The sequence below is a fragment of the Camarhynchus parvulus genome, chromosome 12 (genome assembly GCF_901933205.1).
Source record: "Camarhynchus parvulus chromosome 12, STF_HiC, whole genome shotgun sequence".
NCBI lineage: Eukaryota > Metazoa > Chordata > Aves > Passeriformes > Thraupidae > Camarhynchus > Camarhynchus parvulus.
In genome coordinates, this window is record NC_044582.1 from 13,122,695 (window position 1) to 13,144,029 (window position 21,335).

Sequence of the window (21,335 nt, forward strand, 5' to 3'; positions counted from 1 at the left end):
CAGCAGTACCAGACCATCTCTCCCTCCAGGAGCTGCAACTCCCACATCCTCAAACTGGCTACGGCAGCCCTGCACCGCCGGCTGAGAGGGAAATATGTCTGGGAGAGATCACATCTGTGCCTGAGTGTGCAAGGCACAGAAGGATGAGGGTAAAGCTGACAGAGACTGCAGCAAAGCAAAGCCTGCAAAGGTCTGCTCTTGATCTGCCTGTGGCTCACACACAGTCCCCGTGGATCCCGTTCCAGTGCCAGCACGGGGCACTGCAGCCAAGAGGAGCTGCTGAGGCCGACAGCACAGCTTTAGGAACCCAAAAAGGGATGATCTTTGCTATGCAGAACATACAGCTTGATTTGTGTTTCCTGAGAATGACTGATACACTGGGGAAGTGTCATGAGGAAGGAAGAAGGGATGGGAGGTGGATGTAAAATCACATAATAGCTATTTATGGCCACGAGATGGCATTCCTGCCCCAGAGATGTCCCTCCACCATGCCTGCACCCAGCCCAGGACCACACACCCCTCCCAGACTGCTGCACCCCAGGCTGGACTCTGATGCAGAAATCCCTCAGTTGGTTTGGATGCGAAATTGTGACAGTGCTATTCACCACAATCTTTTGGGTATTAACAGGGAAAATTTCAGAAAAGAAAAAAAAAAAAGTTGCATGATTACTTTCCACTATTTAAATGAAGCCTGCTTTTCAAATGCCCTGTGCTCTTGTTCAATACTATCACAATTAGAGGAGAAAAACTCAGCAGGGGGAACTGGCAGTGAAACCCCAACACTATTTTGCTGGGAGGTCTGAACTGAAAGAAAATTTGCTTTTACAAGGGCCGGCTACTGTATGTACTCCATCAGTGCATCTGTTTTGGATACAGCATGAGCTTACAGCTTCATTCATCAAATGCCTGTGTGCATTTACTGTCTGTGGCTGTGACCACTTCTTGGATAGGGTGACTTCAATGCCACACACATGCTAATCAAAGTTTCCTTTGGCCAAAGACACTCCACTGACCCAGCCACAGAGCTGCTCACTTCACAGAATGACCAAATGTGATTCATCTCTTCCATCAGATCCTGTCATCCTGGAAGAAAATACAACTGCAGATGACTGCCATTGTTTAAGGCCTGGTCATGATTTTGGACTTAATAAAGCCTGCCAGATTTACAGAAACGTAGTACCTCACAAACACAGATAGTGGAGAAGGAGACAGAAATCCTCTGCCTGAAAATACAGGTTACTGGTTTGTGCCAACATAGTCTAGACCCTCCTTTATAAAACAGTAGAGAGCAGTGAAATGTTTTCTAAATGCAAACAGCAGAAAACAACTCAAGGTACTGAGAGAGACCAATCTGATTTTTATTTATGCCTCAACATATGTTATATTCTTATAGGGGCTTCCTGACTCCCCCTTTTACAGCGGAATGGGACAGGCACCCTTCCAAAATCAGCTAAAAGGAAGAACAAGAAGTGTGAGACCATATCTTGTTGTGCCATCACTCACATTTTTGCTGTCCTATACATTTCTAAGCCAGGATCCAGGACAGGAAACTCAAATCTAGCCAGACACCTGGGTTTGCCTTGCCCAACTTCTGACCACAAGTATCAAAGTTCGCACTAGCATCTCCTCGGTCAGTGGGGATGAGTGGACAATTCCAGCAGGTGATGCCCACCCAGCCATCTGCAAGCTCCTCTCTCCATGAGCAGCCTTCTCCACATAGTGACAGCAGTAGGTTGCTCCCTTTAAGGGGTTTTACACTTAGTTCTGTGGTTTGCTGGGAGATGCAGCACATTCACAAAGCCAGTACACTCTACCTTCAAGATTGGTCTTCTCATTTCACCATTCCAGAGCTTTGTCAGACAGGAGCAGGCACAGTACCAATTCTTTAAAGCATGTCCTCTATCTGCCTCTTTGCAGCAATAGCAGCACCCCTCATTAAATAATAATGTGCACTACTTGTACACAGCATTTAATAAATAAACCAACCACTGGGCCCTTTCACATGCCTCATCCCCTGCCAAATGATGTGCTGAACTTACACTAAGGCATGGCTTTTTTTTTTTTAAATTATGTGCTGAACTTACACTAAAGCATGGCACATTTATTTTTTTTAAGAACACCAACTATGAGCAATAAACACCATGACTGAACGTATCCCAGACCTTGCATTCTGCAGTCCTCCTCTTAATGAAGCACTGTTTCAGATCACGGAGTCTCAGTCTCATTTCAATGTCCTTTTGGTTTTTCCTATCCCCATTTAAGGCTGCAAGCACAGGAGTGATGAAGCAGACGGGTGTCGATGAAAATCGCCTTGGGCAGCATCACACCTTCTGGAATACTTAAATTTGAATGTATGTGCTATCACAGGAATACATAATTCCCAAGTGCATAGGAACACTCAAGAAATTAGACAGCTGGCGAGAAAAGCAAGACATTCATCTGTGAAAGAGAAGGTGCATGAGCTCAACCCTTACTAGACACCAGAGAATCCATGTGAAAGCAATGCTATGTGTGCTCTGAAAGCCAGGGAAAACACAGTCAGAGCTTGCACTTACTTGATACTGGAAGAAACCAAGTACAAGGGGTAAGTGTAAAGCAACATTATTCTTCAACACAGCTTCTAGTGTGGTACAGGAGAGCAGAGACTGAACATGACACCTTTGGGAACAGAGCCCCACCTGGGATCACCATCCACAGCCCCAGCAGAGTTTTCCAAGGGAGTCCAGGAGGCTCCTCCACAGCAGTGTGGCTGTCTGGGTGACACTCAGGAATCCCTACAGGATTTTGCCTTTATTCTGGAGAAAAACTCAGCTGCTTAACCTAAAGCAGAATTTTTGTCACACAGTGGCTGAGCTGGGTAAGAACCAATCCTGCAGAACAGCTATGAGGGAGCATCTGGAAAGGTTCTGAATTCCTAATTAAAAAGGGCAGTAAATCACTTGCACAAAGACCTCCCATAATAGATCACATACTTGCACTTGGGTAATAACTTTTTATTGCAGTTTTTGCTGTGCTTAATGACTTGTCCACAGCCTCCACTTTCAGAAATGGGAACATCACAGCATAAATCTCAGGAGCATTATGGAAATATTGTCACACAAAAGGGGATTTGAAGAGCAGGTGAAACCGAGCTAACAGTAGAACCCTTCAGGTGCAAAGTCATGCACAGTCTCATCAGAAAACTGTCTCCTAGGCATGCTAAATAGCTGCAAGTGAAGAAAACTTGTGTCAGGGATTTGGACTCCACTTTGTACCCTCCAGCTTTAGACACAGGGGCTAAGAACAGCTGCCCTGAAGCTCCTGTCCCTGTCATTTTCACCTCCTAGCCCAGCAGCATCATGGGCTCAGGGCATCTGCACCATGCTCATAGAGACCAAAGCTGGAGGCCTCTCCTGGAAGACATTTCCCCAACAGATGCCTTGGGGCAGACTGACCCTCTGCTCAGAGCCTCGCCCCAGGAACAAGGACTGCACCCCACAAACAATGGTGGCTGATGTTTGCTGTACCCAGTCACCTGCTTTAACACATTCCTAAGGCTCCCAGAGGTTTCCTAAGGAGAAAGAGCTGCAAACATCTGCACAGCTGTGAAATGAAGCAATGTGACTGGAAAAGCAATCCAATCAGCGTGGGTAATTAAGACAGCTTATATTTAATGCTGAAGCCAATTAGAAGAGTGAGGAGGAGAAAAAAAAAGCAAGAAAAAGCAGCTATTTCCTAAAATTTCCTTTTGCTTTGTTTTTTACCCAGCATCATGAATTTTGCTTACACAGGGCTTAGCTAAGCATGAAAACCTAAATATGAATGTCTACTAAAAAACTGTGTAGCCACACAGGACCTGTTCCTGAGCTTTGCCATGTCTGGAAGAGACCTACCAGGCCTGGCAACAACAGCTGTACTGAGGGATGCACACCAAGAATTAAACTCTACTCTCATTCACATCAACATAAACCCCTTCAGTATAGCAGAGTCAAATTAGTTATATGGAATATGGAATATTTGAAATTTATGCATCTCAGAAGGACTTCTCTCATTTTACCACAGGGAAGTGTTCACAGCATCTCCCAAGAAACTGCAGCAGCAAAACACTGACTGCAGCAGAACACTCCCATCACAGCCCTCTCTGTGCAAAGCCACTGGGCACCATTTCAAACTCCCTGGCCTGAGGCAGGGGATTCCTGAATGAAAAGACCAGATTTTCCCCTTCTGCAGACAGAGAAAGCATGCCTGCTTGCCAGCCTCCTTTCCCAGAGGGCTTCTCCCTTTGCTGCTCAGTGCCCATCTCCCAGAAGGAGAAGGTGACTAAACAGCACTGGAGAAGGATGATGTGCAGGTCCTGTCCCTCTTCATGGGCAGACAGAGAGCTCTCATGGATGTGGCACACTAATTTGAAACAAAAACTCTGGCTGAGTGCTAAGCTTGGAGGCTTGGTGCAGGGATCTGAACAAGGGCAGCCTGTCAGAGCAGAGAGAAGCAGCAGAGCTGTCAGAGCACCTTGAAACACATCAGGGAGCAGCATCAGAGCCAGCACAAAGATAAAACCAGACACCCCTGTCTCCTAGGGAGGTGGCTAAGGGAAAGGAGACGGGAGAGGTTTAGAAGTTTACCAAAGACATTACTTTATCAAGAGTGCATCTCTGGAGAAAGGGCACAAGGCTCAAGCCCTTGGTCATGACAAATGTAAGACGTGGCATGAAATCAGATGAGAGCCATTGAGTGTCCTTTCTCCAGCACTGCCCTACAGCACACACTGAAGAAAACTACATGGAAAAAAATCCCAAGCAATGCAAAGTGGACTTTCCTCCTTCAGAAAACAATAAGCTCCATCCTCACCTCTCATTCTCTGAGCTACTGCACCCTTGACCTAGGACTGAAGAGCCTGCTCTGCAAGGGGGATAGATAACCTCAAAATGAAAACACTTCCAGAGGAGCAGCCCACACCCCTGTCCCTTCCTGGCATGCCACATGCACAGACAGGTTGGCCAGATTCTTCCCCCACCAGTATTTACTGGTTTTACCCCAAATGGTTCAGCTCAGTTCAATGCAGGGACACACAATTTTCACTATTGTGATAGAGGAGAAAATGAGACTTATCTGGGTGCCAAAATAACTCCAGAATCTGTAGCATTTATCCACAAGGCACACAGATCCTTGCTGTTGTTTGGGTCTCTTTTCTTTTGTTCTGTTCACATCAGAGAAAGGTGATGTGAGTTGCTGACCATGAGCACTGGTCACTGTTTAAATGTATCCAGCAATTTTTCTGGAGACTTTGGGACAGGGGGGTTGTGGCTGGGTGTTTTGTGCTACTCCCAAACCCCTTGACAACCCTGTTCCCAGGCTGCACAAACAGCAGCACTACTGACACAGCGCCTGAAGAGCATTTTGGAGACATGCAGAGGACAGACCACAGGCCAGAACACAGGGAAGGGGGGAGAGGTATAAACCCCACAAACAAGAATACAAGAATACAGCTCCAGCACAAAAAGCTGTAAAATCCTTCTCACACTGGGATTTGAGATATCTTTTAGAGGCATCTGCATGTTAGGGCATAATACACAAAAGCTTTTTCTTACACAACTTATTAAAATCACCACTAATAAAACACTGCAAGCCTGATCTGGAATGAACCTTGCTATTTCAGGTCTGGCTTTCTCTAGAACTGCGCCATCCCCTGCATCTGTGCTGAGGCAGATAATCCTCACATGAAGGGATTGGGCTTAAAATGTCAGGAATCCATCATGAAGCCAGAGAAGAAATAGAAGGCCAACTCCTTGCACACAACTCATCTGATGGCTGGGTACTGAGGGCTGCTAACCCTGCTGCTGCGCCCTGCCTCTCTCAAGATCTACAAATGGGATTCAAGCTCCAAAGTCACCAAGATGCTTTCTTCTCAAAAACTTGCCTGTTTTGCACCAGAAAGGTGAAAGAAGAATCTCACACAGACCTAGACCAGAGCATTTGGAAATCCTTCCCTGGCTGGTGAACTGTCTTTTGTCGTTAGAGATGTGGAAACTAGGCTGGAACCCCTGGCATGGCCCTGAGCTGAAGAGCAGCCACCATCACCAGTGTGCTGTGATTGGGTGCTCTAGCTGAGGGCTGGCATTTCAAGGACACATGAGATCAAAGTGAACAACCCCATGAGTTAGGTGAAAAGATGTCCTACAAGGCTGAGTGGCCCCTAACACTCTCCACCCCAGGACAAGGGGCTGTCATAGAAAAGTGAAGTCTTCCAGTGAATCTTATTGTTCAAATGTAATTTTTCTCCCCTGATGCTCATGAAAAATTTAGCCTTCTGTAGCCTGTAGAGCCTCCAGACAATGGCAAAGCTGAATTTCATTCAGTTTCAAGGCTGGCAGTTTAAAAATGCTGCCTGATTCCAGACCTGCATCCACTGCATATTCTGAGCACAGGTGCTTAACCCACACTTTCTGAGCCTCTGAGACATAAAACTTCTGGGATGTACAGAGGTAACTTGCTTCAGTGTTTACAGTTTCATAGTGCTGAGGCTCACAATCCCCAAGTGTTCTTCACCCCCAGGCCACACAGCATCCCTGCCAAAGCACACAAATCCTGGGATGCTGGGCAGGGAGCAGTCCCTCATGCCTCCACTGAGCTGCTTCCTTTGTCTAGGGGTAGTTTGCTTATACAAAAAGCACAGAAGCAAGCACAGTGTGAATGACCTCAGTGAAACTGATGTCAGCATCTAAACTAACACCTCCAAAGGCTGTTTTGCACTGCCATAAATCCTTTGCTTCTAAGGCAGCACTGCTCAAAAATGCACCAAAACACTCTCTGAGCTGTTTCTATCACTGTCCTCATCACCAGAGCACCTGGGGGCCTTCAAGTCTTGTATTAAGCAAGATGACAAACATGTCACATCTGATTCATTCTCTCTTTCCTTCTCAAGAGAACTTAGGTGCAGTCAATTGCTTTCACAGAGCTTTGGTTTCCTGTATCTCTGCTGCTGTGCCTGGGGAGGGAGGCAAGGTGAAAGAAACACCTTTAATGCAGAGAGGAAAGGAGGACAAGCTTTTTGTGATGGCCTCTGGTTTCTGTGAAGAATATTCTAGAGCCTCAGCTGGGCTGGTCTTTGGTTCTGGAAAGAAAAGGTCTTAGGACCCTCTTGGAATTCAACTATCAAACCTACTCCCCTCCTAAGCCACTTCCATAAGTATTAGTCCAAGTGCAGGAGCAATCCAGAAGTCTTGAAGCCTGGCTCACACCTCTACAGGAAGCCAGTGCAGAGAGAGGATGAGTGTGATGGACTTGCATGACTTTCATCACACCACAGCACTCAGTGTTGGCTGCATCTTCTTGAGGGCTGATGGCTTCATGCCCAGACACTGTACTTTAATGATAATAAAAAGACCCACTCAATTAAAGAGTTCACTCCTCCAGGTGTGAACTCTTATTTTCAAATCAATTCTCATAGAAATAGTCCTGCATCTTGCAGTGAGAAGACCTGTGCATGGAAGGGCAGATCCTGTGTGCAAAGGTGGGATGAACAGACCAATCTAAACAAGGACATGCAACCCAGGAGAAGTGTGCTTTTTCAGTATGAATAGTAGCAATTTCCCCTAAATAGAGCCCAACTTTCTCCACTGAAGCAATAAGAATACCTAAAATAGTGACAATTGTAAGTTCTCATGGAAATTTTGCTCCAAGCTCAGCTCTCTTCCTTCCTTCTCTAAACCAGATTTCAAAGCATTTTGAAAAGTCAGCCAGGCTGCAGCACTTTCCCTGATTGGGAATATTGTTTTTGAACAGCTTACTGCAGATTCCTGCTGCTCTGGTGCAGCACAGGCCATGAGGCACCAGCAATTTCTGTGCCTCTGCGAGAGGACAGTGACAGAGGGAAGGCAGCCTGTCCTGGTCTCTGCCTGCACCCACTGCTCCTGAGCTGCTTGCAGTGCTTGTGCACTCCATGTCCTGCAGCCAGGTGGTTCTGGATTTCCTTCCACAAGCTTGGGAAGCTCCTGGCAAAACACCTCTGAGGACCGGCAAAGGGGAATGGGATAGGAGCACAATAGCACTGCTCCCTAGTACTGGAGGAGGCTTCACACCACCTCAGCAATTCTCCACTGTCAGGAACCACACTGAGAATTTAATTTAAGTGTGAAATCTCTGCAGTCATCCAGAGAAATACTGCCTCAAATCCAGAATGTTTCAAGTTAACTAATCCCGCAAATTGGAGAGGAAATAAGCCATTCATCATTTTCTCCTTCCAAACAACAAAGCCCAATCACTACTGCTAGGTGCTCAACAACATCCAGGTAAGACAAAAGAAAATATGGGGTCAAAAGTGAGGATTTGGGGACGAGGTCAAAGAGGACAGAACAAGACTCTGCCCTTGAATGGGACTGGGATAGAGAGGTCTCAGATAAAGCTTTAACTGAGTAATTTGAAACTTTTCCCAGATCCTCTCTTCCACCTCTGGCTGCCAGACTGTGTCCCTGCCAGCTGTTCTCTCTGTCGTAGGACTGCCAAAACCCTGACAGTGAGGACAGGATAATGTACCTATACCTGATGGCACCAGTTCAGATGGACACTCGGGCAAGTACTTATCTAAGCACATGCTTAACTCCATCCCTATTTAGTAAAGCACTTATGTGGAGGCACAAATTTATCTCTCTATGGCTACACGAGACATAAGCCTCTCATTAACACTTTATTCCCCTCAGGCAGGGCTTATGTGCCATTTTTAGCTGCAGGACAACACTCTGCACGTGTGGAAGGAAGGCCATGCTTCTCCTCTGCCTCTGAGTCCTCTCTGCCCTCAGCAGGCAGGAGGCAGAACTATCTGCAGTGACTCAGCAGTGCAGAGACGGGGCACAGCAGTGTGGTGGGGAGAGACCAAAGAGCAAAGCAAGGCTTACGTTGGCTTTGAGGCTTCAGCCTGGTCTGTCTGCAGCTTCTCCCCCCCTTCCACCTCCATGGTGCAGTACACGATGCGGTTGGGGGCCAGCGACTTCAGCCCCTGCACCTCCATGATGACAACCTGCAGGTAGAGGAGGAGAAATGTTAGAGGAGCAGCCTCCTTCAGACCCTGCTGGGGCTGCTGAGCCAGCCCATGGGGTCAGCCAGGTCCTCCATGTCCTGCTGGATGTTCTCAGGGGCAGCAGGCAGGGATGGTGGCACTGCCCAGGCTGAAGGGGGAACAGCTGTGGCAGCCAGCCAGGTCTGTATGGAGACCAGGATTCCCTCTGACTGCACACGGCCTCTCTGAAACCCTTGGGTGCCCAGGGCTGCACCAAACCTCAGGAGATGAGCTTCACAGATCTAGTCCTGCTCCATCTAGAAATGCCTTAATATGTGAAATCCAGGGGAAAAAACCACCAAACACACAACTACTCAGCTTCTGCCAAAAGCATATTTTCCATATTATTTCCATTATAATAAAATTAATATAAAATGCTTTGGGGTTGACATTTGAAGATCATCTGGTCCAATCCCCACACTGAGGCATGGATATCTTTCAGTAGATCAGGTTGCTCAGATGGTCACTTCATCCATCCAACCTGACCTCCAAAAATTCCAAGGATGAAACACCTATGTCCCAGTTGTTCCCTGTTCCTGCTACCCTCATCAAAAATATTTTCTTTCTTATACTCAATTTAGATCTACCCTCTTCCAGTTTAAAACTGCTGCCCCCTGTCCACTCTAAAGCTCTGGTTAAAAAAAAAAAAACAAACCAAAAAAACCCAAAAAAACTTGCTAATAGAAAATCTTCCTAATTAAGAAATCACCACCTAAGTTTCGTGCAGGTAATTAATTTTTTTCCCTTTTTTTAAAAGGTGATTAATCCCATTAACCACACACCTTAAACATTTCTACAAGAATCACTGTGGGAGTTTCTGTTCATGTTCTATTACAGTTATTTATGTAGTACATACACAGGGGTTTAAAATTCCTCTCCTCTGATCTGTCTGGAGCTGAGGATCCTGTCCCTGGCACACAGAGCTCCACAAAGCCTCTGATGAGTGCACATTTTTGGTAAAAGCTTTCTTGCAGCAGGAGCTTTGTGCACTGAGCAGTGCCCAGACCTGCCAGCTCCTGAAGTCAGTGCTTCACTGGGCTTTGGCTCCCCACCAGATGGGGTTCAGCTGGAGCAGAGCATTTGTGACACCCTGCTGTAAGGGTGGCCCTTCACACACAGCTGTACACACTGCACAGCTTCTGCAACAGGGGGCCACTGCTTTGTGACAGCTCCCTGCTCCTCCACACGGGAATGCTTGGAACTCTGCCTTATTTGATGCTGCTCTTGAAGGCACCACCTCTGGGTTCACAGCCCTGGTTTTAAATAAGACTGAACTGAATACTATAAAAATGGTTTCAGACACTTAATGAGCTAAATTCTGAGACTGGACAACCAAGGTTGTTAAGTTTTGCATTAGCATGATATGTATAACAAGAGACGCCCTAGGAAGAGAAATAAACAGGAAACTACACAAAAACAAAATTTTCTGATTTTTCTGCATCCTACATTTTTGACTCCATCCTGCTAGTTGTTTTGACAATGTAACATAAACCCACTCATTGACAGACAACAACAATTCTGTAGGGGTGAGCTGATGACTCCTTGAAGTAAATATGCCCACAAATAGACCACAAATGTGTTTGCACAAAACAACTGAGTTGGCTGAAAACAGCTACTGAGCAACACTGATCCAGGAGTGAGGCAGCAGCAGCACCCTGCCTTCCCCTGGGCTGCACAGACAAACTGCTCAACAGAGCACGGAGCAGAAAGTCAGCATGCAACAGAGAGCAAAGAGCAACCCAGCACAGCACAGGATATCCACACAAACTGCAAACCAATCTGTTAGGTGAACTCAAACCCCAGGGATTTTTCACAATTTTTCAAAGAGGAAGCAATTCTCACAGGGAAATGCAGCAACCCATCTAGCTGGCAATAGTTAAAGATGCTGACATTTGCAGTGTTACATTATTGTAATGGTTTTGGGGACAATACAGGCTCAGGGTTACTGGGCTACATTCAGTAACAAACTGCATGAAGAGATCAGTTAATGATGCAGATTTCTGAGCCATTTGATAGACATAATCAGAAAATGCCAGACAGTGCACCTCACACAGATTGCTCCAACACGGTGGTGAGACACCAGAAAGGACACAGTGTTTAATCACAGGCAAAGCTTCCAACAAACAGAGAGTGATTTCTACTCACCTCTCTCCACCTAACCTAAATTTGAACTGAGCAGAAGTTGGTTGCTGTGCTTTTTACTCCCATGAACTGTGCACACTGTTGTGTGCACATAGCTTACCTCCAGGGAGAACGACAGCACGACGTCTGACTTGGAAAGCTGGTTCTCATTTTCCTCTCCCATGTCAATTATTGAAGTGTTGTGGCTACGTTTCAGCTTCTGCAGCTTGAACTCAGAGCCTCCTTTAGACACAGGCATGCTCTCCAAGTTTGCCATCAGGAGATTGACAGATGACTTCAGCTCCTCAATGTACATGTTCTCCATTTCTTTGGACACAAACTTGGGAAACTTGCGCTCCTTGGATTTGGAAACAAACACAACAGAATGAATGTTTGTGACAATCAACAGCCACTTGTTGCAGTGGGAGAATCCACCAAGAGCATCTGCAGAGGTTTGTGAGCAGGGAGTTCCTACAAACCAGATGACAAATTACAGTTTCCCTCTGAGTAATGTAGAAACATTATTGCTAGTTTCTCACAGAATTACTACTTGGTACTTGTCCAACTTTCCTGTATCTTGCATGCACTTGCATTTCACTGACTCTTCTATCTGCAAATGGGCTTTTTCCTACGGATGGCATTTTCCTCAATTGCAAACACTCCAGGCCAGATCTCAACTGAACTTTGTGACCAACAGCAACTTACTAAGGATTCAGAGGATGCTGACAGTGACAAATTTGTTTTTCAGTCTCCCAGTTGTGCCAGCTCTTTTAAAAACACTTCTGAGCAGTTGCTTCATCAGGTTTCTAGCTGTGAAAGGAGCCCAAAGAGAGAAAACCAGCCATGTGTGGGCAGGAATGTTTGGTCCTAACTGGAAGAAGTAGTAAAACATCCTTTCCACTACTTGCCAAGGCCTAAGCCTCTCCCCAAGAAGACAACTTTTCACTGTAAGACTTTCCAGTGCTGCTTGCTGTCAACAGGAAATTTAAACTCTAAAACCAAGGGTGACAGTGAGAGGAAAAATATGATGTTCCCTAATTAATATTCTCAGCTTTGAACTGCTGCCTATCACCAGCCTGAGCCCCTGCATCTTCTGTCAACTCCTCCCATGGCCTGAATCTGCTCAGGATTCAAATGTCTGTCAGTGGGTTACAAGCACTGTGCAAGGTGTAAGACAGAGAGGCAGCATCTGCAGCCAGGGAACACAAGGCTGATGTGCAAACAATCTTGGTGGCAATTCACAACACTGTAAAAAGCCATTTGTAAAATGTATGCTAGAAAAGAAAATAAGGTCATGTTTCTTCTAGAAGACTGTCATCAGGCTGCTGAAAGAGTTCTCCTCTGCACTAGTTTTTGCATCAGTCCTTAAGATCACTACAAGCAGAGCTCACAGCAGCACTCACACCAAGCAGCTGAAGTACAGCCATCTGTTTCCAGCCTCAATCCTGGGAAGCAATTCCCTCATGTAAATTAGACCTACAGTAAAATAAACTACCTAATCAGCCTCCTGTATTTTCTGGGCATTATATAAGTTGCAAGTCACGCCTAGGAAAAAAAAAACCAAACATCTGTTCCATAGATTTTGAGAACTACTGCTGCAGCAATGATGTTCAGACATTATTGCTTTTTTACCCTGCTGTCATCCATCTCTCCAGGGACTGCAATTTTGGCACTGCCCTCACAAACCTCTTCAGCAGTGCAGCAAGGACTGAGACATTTCACTGTGTGCCACCAGCAACTTCTCGTATTAGGACTAAAAATGTAGTTTGAAGTGATGCATAACAGTTTAACTGGGACTATTTAACTGATGTTGGAAATGCAGAGATGCAGATGTGGTCTCAAGTCACCCACCAGACTGCAGATAAAGCTGGGAGAAGTCTGGAGTAAGAAACTATCAAGAGATGCAGACAACAGCAAGAAAGGGCATTAGTCACCTCCCCATGTACTGGGAGCAGAGAGAGGATCAGGAACAGGGAGAGGCACAAGCATGGAGACAGGCAGAGATAGGATACTGAGAAATGACCTGTCCAGCAGGCTGGAGCACAGTGGGTCCAGCCCCAGACAGACACATCACTCCCGTGTCACCACCAGGTCTCATTTAGTTGCTCCTACACGTGCTCCTCCTTGTCCTTGAGGCCAGGTGACTGGGAGGGGGAAAAGGCACCACAGGACAGCAGAGCATTTGCCACTGCAGAGAAAAATATACGTCTGCCTTGGCATCACTAAGCTCTCAGCTGTAATGCTGCTCTATTTAGCTGCTGGAAAAGTACAACACACAGACTGAAAAGCCTGTCCAGATTCAGCTTTAAAACATCTGCTTGCCACAGAGTGTGATCCTCAAGCTGCCTGGCTCCAAGGCTGGGCTGATGCGCTTTGATGGAGTCGGGCTCAGTGGGGGACCTTGCCTAGCACTGCCCTAGTGCTGCACTGAGCTGCACTCTCCTGGGCACAGGGGAAGGCAAAAACACCCAGAGCTGCGTCCTGGCAGGCAGGAAGGCTGGCACAACAGTGTCTCGTTCAAGGTCACACAACAGCTCAGATGAAGCCTTGCAGAGCCACTGGTCCCATAAGACTCCACAGCCTTTGCTGCCTCTGAAGTGCAAATGTCCTAGTGTGAATTTCTTAATTTAACAACAAGGTATTAATTTGCCTCAAGCATGGAATCTCCAAGACAGACACCTCAGTGCTGGTTTCACAAGCACTGTAAGCTTCCCTGTGCAGCAAATCTGTATTAAAAGCTGCAAATTGGAGATAAAAATGGAAATGCTATCCTTTCACTGAGCTGAATGGTGAACTTGCCCTCTGTTACAGGGAAAGCAGCCTTGCCCAGAAAGGAGGCTACAGAAGAAGATTCAAAAGGTCATTTAGATGCCTCCAAAATATGGTATTCATGGAGGTGAAAGAACAAGGTTTCTCACAGGCAGATGCTGGCGGGACCTGACATTCTGAAGAGAAAGTGTGCTGCAGTACCATGATGGAGATTAAATATCCCTAGCTGCCAACTGAAACCCAGGTAAGTCCCTTTTACTCTAAACCACTCTCCAAGTTGCACTGCTGTATTTTGAAAATTGAATTCTGCACAGAAATATGTCAGGTTATGTTGCGGAATTTCCCCCTGACTCTCTCTTGGATGGCCAGCAGTGTCATGGTTTGTTTTCAGCATCCTTGGAGGAAGAATGGAAATGGAAATTCTCATTTGCAAAAAATAATTCATGATGCTGCAGCTTCTGCTGGCTGCTACTGAATCATGCATATTGTTGTTCTACATACCATAAAGAGAAAATGAAATCACAAAACCAGGCAATCTTTTTCTCAGGGCCTGGCTACCTATCTCAGAACCAGAGCAGCTGTGCTCAGTGCAGAGGCTTACATTTCACTGCAAATAAATACTGTAGGTCTTCTTGACAAGAATGAAATGGCAAAAGGCCAAATGCTGAACAAAAGAGCTCCAGTGAGTTTGCTGTTTTGCTGCACCATTGATTGGCCATGTGGTCCTTGGCCATCTCACTAATTTTATCAGTGAAGAGGGGAAAACCAGAGCCTATGTCCCCAAAGACAAAACAGCAGACAATGTTTAACAGAGGTGTTAGTGAGGAGGAGCTGTGCAGGCTCCATCAGCACCATTGTTAACGCCTGACTATAAATCAATATGCTATGCTTTTCACATCCAGGCATATCAGCGTGGTGGCAAACAGCTCTGATATTACCTATCTTATAAAAAATCCTAATTTGGGCCCAGCTCAGTGCTGGGAGGACTGCTGCTGAAAGGCAGGCCCCTAGACTGAGCTTGTCTCTGTGATTACCTTGTAGTAATGGTTTCTTGATTATCAAGAACAACCAGATAGATCATTCCAAATTACTTCAGCCCCATTAGGGCTTTATCAGTGACTCAGAGCATCTGATTAGAGGCAAGGATAAAACTAGGCCATGCTGATGTCAACAGGATCCTCTCCATCATCTATGGCCCATTGGAGGCCAATGTGTGGGGGTGTGATTTGCTCCTTGGGAGAATGGCTCCTTACAGAAGGGTCTCCAGGGAGATCAGCTGAGTGCTTGGTTATCAAAGCTGTCTGGAGGTCTTGTGCCTACTGCTCCAAACAGCAGCAATGTCTGCAGTGGGCAGTGATGGCCTGGCTGCTCTCATGCACAGTGTGAACTTCTTTGGGACAATACATCTCTAGGACCTTTACTGAGGCAGCATTTAGCTACAGGCAGGAAATTGTGAGCCAGGCAAAAACCACAAATCCCATCAGGATGATTCCTGGCTCCTTTTTTACATACGATTATTCACCTTATTGTCTAGCATAGAAATGTGACACCTCTGAGGATTCACGAGGGATTTTTCAGGAACCTAAACTCTCCCAGCTCATCAGGACATTCTAAGAAATGCACATCAGAACAGCTTCATCTTGTTTGTTTGCGGCTAATAATCTGATCACTCTTAACTGGTATTTATTGTGAGAAGAAACTTGTAAGAGAATGACAGGACCTGGGGGCTGCATCAAACTCCTTGTATACTCCTAAATGAAGAGGTTATTAATTACAGCAGACTTTTGTTTTTACCTTGGCAATTTGTTCTGCCATTTGGAGACGTCCATCTAACTCGCGTCTGATCTGTGCTGCTTGCTCATCAGGGTTGTCCAGCTGTAGAAAAACAAAAGGCAAATCAAGGTGAAAAATTAACCAATGCAACACCTTTAGAAGCAGTTTAGTTCTTCAGGCTGGCTGCCTGTGCTACATTGCTAATAGACAGAGAGAGTGGTGAGGGGCCACATTCTGCAATAGAAGCCCCCACAAAGGACAAACACAAAGTTCACCAATCCAAGACAGTTTCTGATGCCTGCCCTGCTGCCTCCTGGGGCTGAGCATCCTCACCCTGGGGTGGTCTGGTGCAGTGTAGTCTGGAAAGTTACAGCTACAGTGATGACAAAAGTTCTGATTCTCAGCCTGATGAATGATGAGCTCATCTGTTGGTGATCACTGGATCAGATGAAACACCATGTTGCCCCTGACCCATCACTCTCCATGGCATCTCCTCGTCTGTCATACACGCTGCTTCACCACTGATTTTCCAGAGAGCCAACAATGACTATGGCTAAGATTGATGGAAAGTATATTTTTGATTAGCTTTTGAAAGCCTTTGTTATGGATTTAATTCAGGAAAACTACAAAGTGTCCTGACTGTGATCCAAATCCATTGGAGTTTCAAGAGCTTCATTCACACCAGCTGCACAACATAACCTGCTGGTGTGGTTCATCTTTGTATTCCTGATCCCAGCACCAGCACAGAGCCATGGATTACCAGCACCTTTCAGGATCAGCTGCCCCTGTTAGTTTCTCCATGAACAAATGTACCACACAACTATCCTGCACCTCTGGAAGCACCTCTTGGAGCTGCTTCATTAAGGGTAGGAAATGTACAGATCCAGATTTTCATTTCTTTGCAATTCTGAAAGAGGGAGCATTATTTGAATTCTATCTGAGCTACAGTAATTGAGGTTAATCACACACTACCCAAAATAACTCAGGAGCTAAATTTAGAAATTGAGGATGCTGCTGTGGAGGAGGGTTGATTTTGCAGTATGATAAGGAGCCAACAAAGTGCCTCACGCTTTCTGCACTATCCTGATTGTGCAGATGTTTTCCACCGATGCTACAGGTGTCCAGGAAAGATCTGACTGCAGAAGATTATTTTTCTTAGGAGCCAACAAGCAGCCTAGGCAGCCTCTGTGGCTGTGGTTGAGTGGGTAAGGTATTGCTTTCCAGGGCTCTGCTTCCCAAGACTAAGCAGCGATGCCAAGCCAAGTAACCTGCTACTTAAGAGAAACAAAAAATCTTTCCAGGCTGTAATTTCAATGATTCTGCATGATAGCTCCATGACAAAAACTGATCTTTGGGAAAGCAATCCTAGTTTGTAGTAACCAAAATAACATTTTCTTCTTGTTGTCTACAGAATGGTACTAATGAGACAGTCCCTGCCTGTCCTCCTGGCACCTTCCAGCAGCTCTCTTGTGACTAAGAGCAGCAGCCCAATAGCTCAGCCACTGTCTCCTGCTATGCCTGGGAAGAACTCCTGCGCCTGGGAAAGGCTCCTGGTGCCATCAGAGCAAGCAGAGTACATTTTACACAGCCATAACACTATATAGAGCCATTAAGAGAGTAATGCTGGTACCCATAAAATATACTTTGCCTGTGAAATAAGGAAAGGTGCAAATGTGAGGCATACCATCTAAGCAAGACCAAGTAAGGCAACACAGACCTTAATATCATTAAAACTCAATTTCTTAACTAGAGAATCAGCTATTTATTATCTGCCACATGCATGCCCACTTTATATTCAAGTACTTGACAGTCAAATACATAAATGATTTAAGAAGTCAAAGAGAAAATGAATTAGTTTCGTTCTGCATTATGACTATGTTATGTGTGTGCTGCGAATAAAGCAAAGATATAAATCATAAGGTTGCCCCAGTCAATTAAATGCGAAAAGTATTATAGATTTCAGTATATACATGATTTGTCATATGCACTGGGCTTTTCTTCAGCAGCATGCCACAAATACATGATTTACATAATTCGTAATTCTCAACTGATCATTACCCAACTGCCTGCTGGTAAATTAGATGTTTTCATACGTCTACCCACAACCACATTAGTTCTCTCTGCCTGCCCTGCAGAATTACCTACATTGGTGTAATAGTTGCTAAAGCAAAAGAATAAAAATTAAAAACTATGTGTAGATCAAGGTTTTAAGTGGAACCCAAAACTGACCAGCACTGCAGCCAGCCTATCCCTGCAGGCATTGCAGGGCAGGTGTCTACTTGAACCCTTTCTAAGCCTGGCTTAATTTCTCCTAAAATAATTAGTGCAGCCAAATGCATATGCTGTGCATGGTTATAGGTGCCAAATGCCTCAAAGCGAAAGTTTCAGGACACTCATCCTTTAACATGCCAGGAGCTCTGTAGCTCAGCAAATGGTTGATTAAGTATTTCAAAGCAAACATGCTCATGGTGAAGGCTGAACAAGATCACAATATGGGTGACAATTTTGCAGCTTTGATGTAGGGCTTTAGGAGAGATCTTTGTCTCATAAAAGGTGGTTTCATTTTGTGATGCACAGTGTGAGAAAACACTGAAAAATTCATAAGCCACATCAATTAATAATGAATCTGTCAGTCCAGGAATACTCACAACATGTGGCAACAACATCATGGAGTGCTCCAACTGAAAGAAACATGGCCTCCAAAGTGACTCATGGCAGGGATGCCCTTGGTTTCTTACCAAAAAGCTGCTGTTTTAGGAGGTTAAGTGCAATGAGGCAGGACACAGTGGCACCATGTGCACACATATGCTCCATGTCAATGTCACAGACTGCTCTGCAGCCCCCCAAAATGTGACAAACCTCCTCCCCTGGGGAGGAGATTACCTTATTTTGCTCATGTGTAGGTAAAATAGGCTACACTGCAGGGATTCAGTCATTTCCATAATTCAGTAAGGGCTGCACAGTTGCTGTTTGCTGTGGAGAGGTGCTGGCTCCTGCTATCCCAGCAAACTCCTAGGTTATCTAATGAATGCCTTCTGCATGAGAGCACTCAGGAGGTCCTGGGAGGGTGATTTAAAACAATAGAAAGGACTTGGATAATTCAGTAAGGGCTGATGATTCTCTCCTAAAGAGAAATCTTATTTCATGCTTCACAAACTTTAGGGCTGCACTAGATTCCTTGGTGAAAGCATTCCCTGGGATGTAGAGCAGCCTCTTCCTGCCTCAGTGTGAATCTCAGAGTGCTGCAATACATCTCTGTGCCTCAGCAGCCACCAGGGCTGTGCAGGCTCTCATCCATTACATCTGCCTGTGGATGCTGGGACCACGCCTGCTCCACCAGGAGAGGGCAAGAGGTCCACCATGGTCTGAGTGTTGTCTTAGACAGCTGTTTATGCCATGAACTGAGATGATTTTCCACCAAAGCATGGTGCTCACTGCTCATCTGAGAGTGCTGATGGATCATCCAGCACGAGCTGGTGCCATGGCAAGGGCAGGCAGGTGCCAGGCATGGATCCTGTGCAGGAAAAGATGATATCTCTCCATGCCCTCTCAGTTCCCAACCTGCCTACCACCACAGCTCTCCACAGCTTTGCAAGGCTGCTCCGTGGGGTTGAGGAAAGCTGAGACAAGCAAACTCAGCATGCATCTTTCCAGCAGGTTGTGCAAAGATACCTCCAGATTTATGTGCAATGATAAATCAAGGTAAATGAGAAGCCAGATTCAGCAAAACAGGAAGGGAAAGAAAAAAGTGCTGCCTGCCTTTGCAAATGTTTTGCAAGCTGTTAAGAAAAGGGATGGCAGAGCACATCCACTCAAAGCAACGCCCTTTCCATCTGTGGCCAGAGAACTTTTGAACCCTGCAAATCCCTCTGCAAGATCATCCGTGCAAGGTGTACGCCACTGAAAGGGATTGAAAACTAAAGCTGTCCAGAGGCTCTGACCTCTGAGCATGCCTTAATGCCATCTTCTTATGGCATTGCATAAGCATGCTTGGGGGCGTGTGGGCAGCACACTGAGCTATGGCACCATGACAGAAACTGGAGCACTGGCTGGCCAATGCTGCCTGAGGTACATTTAACTTGCCTGTGTTTCCTTACTATATGCTGAATTTACATCAGTTAATGCAAAGAGAATCACCTGAATTCCCTAAATACGGTAATACACTACAATTGAGTTCCAAATTAAGTTTTACAGCTAGAATCAGCTGTAATTAATTCATCCCAATCCATCATGGAAGAAGGATCTACATATCCTCAAATCCTCATCTTTGATTAAAAGCTTAATGGTAGACACATTCATCACTTAATTCAAAACGGGCTTTGGCTTTTGGAGCTAAAGCAACTTGCATGAGGACCTAGTCCAGCAAAGCTGCAGTACCCTGACACTCAGCAGGATTAAATGTGACAGAATAAGATGTGGGAACATCTCCAATGGTGTCTACGCAATAATTGTTTTTCTGCAGAAAGCTCTGAGCAAAAAACTGGCAAAGCAGAAACTGGCCATGAAACAGCAACGTTTCGGTTCTATTATATGCTAAATCAGCAGAAAAAAGGGAAAGGGAATGTAAAGAGAAGTTTATGGCTCCCACTTTTCAAGGACCAGGACAGCAAAGATGGCAGTCCTGCTCATTACAGTTCATTTTTGTATTTGTGAAGCTTAGATTTATCACAGCCAGAGATCTAAAGAGACCAACCTCCTGAACAGGCTGACGTCTTTCACACTGCTTTGATGCAGCAAACTTTCCCATGAGGTCAGGGACAAAGCAGTCAGGAGAATTAAACCTCTAGGCAGCAAATTTCCAGCACATAAAGAGGTTGCTACACGTTCTCAGTGGATGGCATCCTATGGTGGAGGTGGGAGCTGAGGCTGCTGGTCCCACCTGTGAGTAGGATCACACTTCTCCAGAAGTCTCTGTACAGGTCACACCATCAGACCCCCTTCCTACAGCAACAGAGAACTGCAAGGGAACTGCCTTCCACTGCAGATGCAGCTATTTTAGTCCCTCTGACTTGCACCTAATATGCTGCTCACTAATTGGCATCAGCTTACCAAAATCCAGAGCAGAAACATCACATCTCTAAGTCCTTTTGATCAATACATAACAACAACAACTATAAATGATTAATAAGCAATCAGTATTGCTATGCTAAATTACTATATTGTGCTAATTAAAAGGTCAATTCCTCGCTTTTCTTAGAGCAGTGCCCAAACATCTGGGCTCTGAATCATTCAAAGGTTTCAGAGAAGTGTACCTCAGAGAGAATCTCCTGGTTTTGAACAAAAGCAGTATCAATCCTTAGCCATATCAATCCTATCTAATCTATCACTGCATTTCAGAAAAGCCACCTCTTTTTTAAATAATAGCATTCAACAACATAAACAAAATCTGAAAAAAGAAATATGGATTAGCTTCACTAATTGGGAATATCCACCCCTCTCTTACTGCCTGATCGCCCCAACAGGACCTATTCTGTCCCTGAAGAGCCAGTGAAAAAAAATGGATGTCTGGCATCTCTGAGAAGGGCCATGTGGAGCTGAGAGCTGTCATGTGGGATCTAACCTCACATAATACCCTTGTGAGGTGCTCTGGCACCTGCATTAAGGATCAAGGATGTGAGAAGAATTGAAGGAGACACAG

The 21,335-nt window shown here is 45.5% G+C and overlaps 1 protein-coding gene across 1 annotated transcript in view; it reads right to left on the reverse strand.

Annotated features, from left to right (window-relative positions):
• The window catches only part of CADPS (calcium dependent secretion activator), a 203,022-nt gene that overhangs the window by 118,928 nt on the left and 62,759 nt on the right, over positions 1-21,335 (reverse strand). Inside the window, 3 exon segments of the mRNA XM_030956450.1 lie at positions 8,874-8,995; positions 11,277-11,513; positions 15,719-15,799. Coding sequence (XP_030812310.1) covers positions 8,874-8,995; positions 11,277-11,513; positions 15,719-15,799 — 440 coding nt within the window.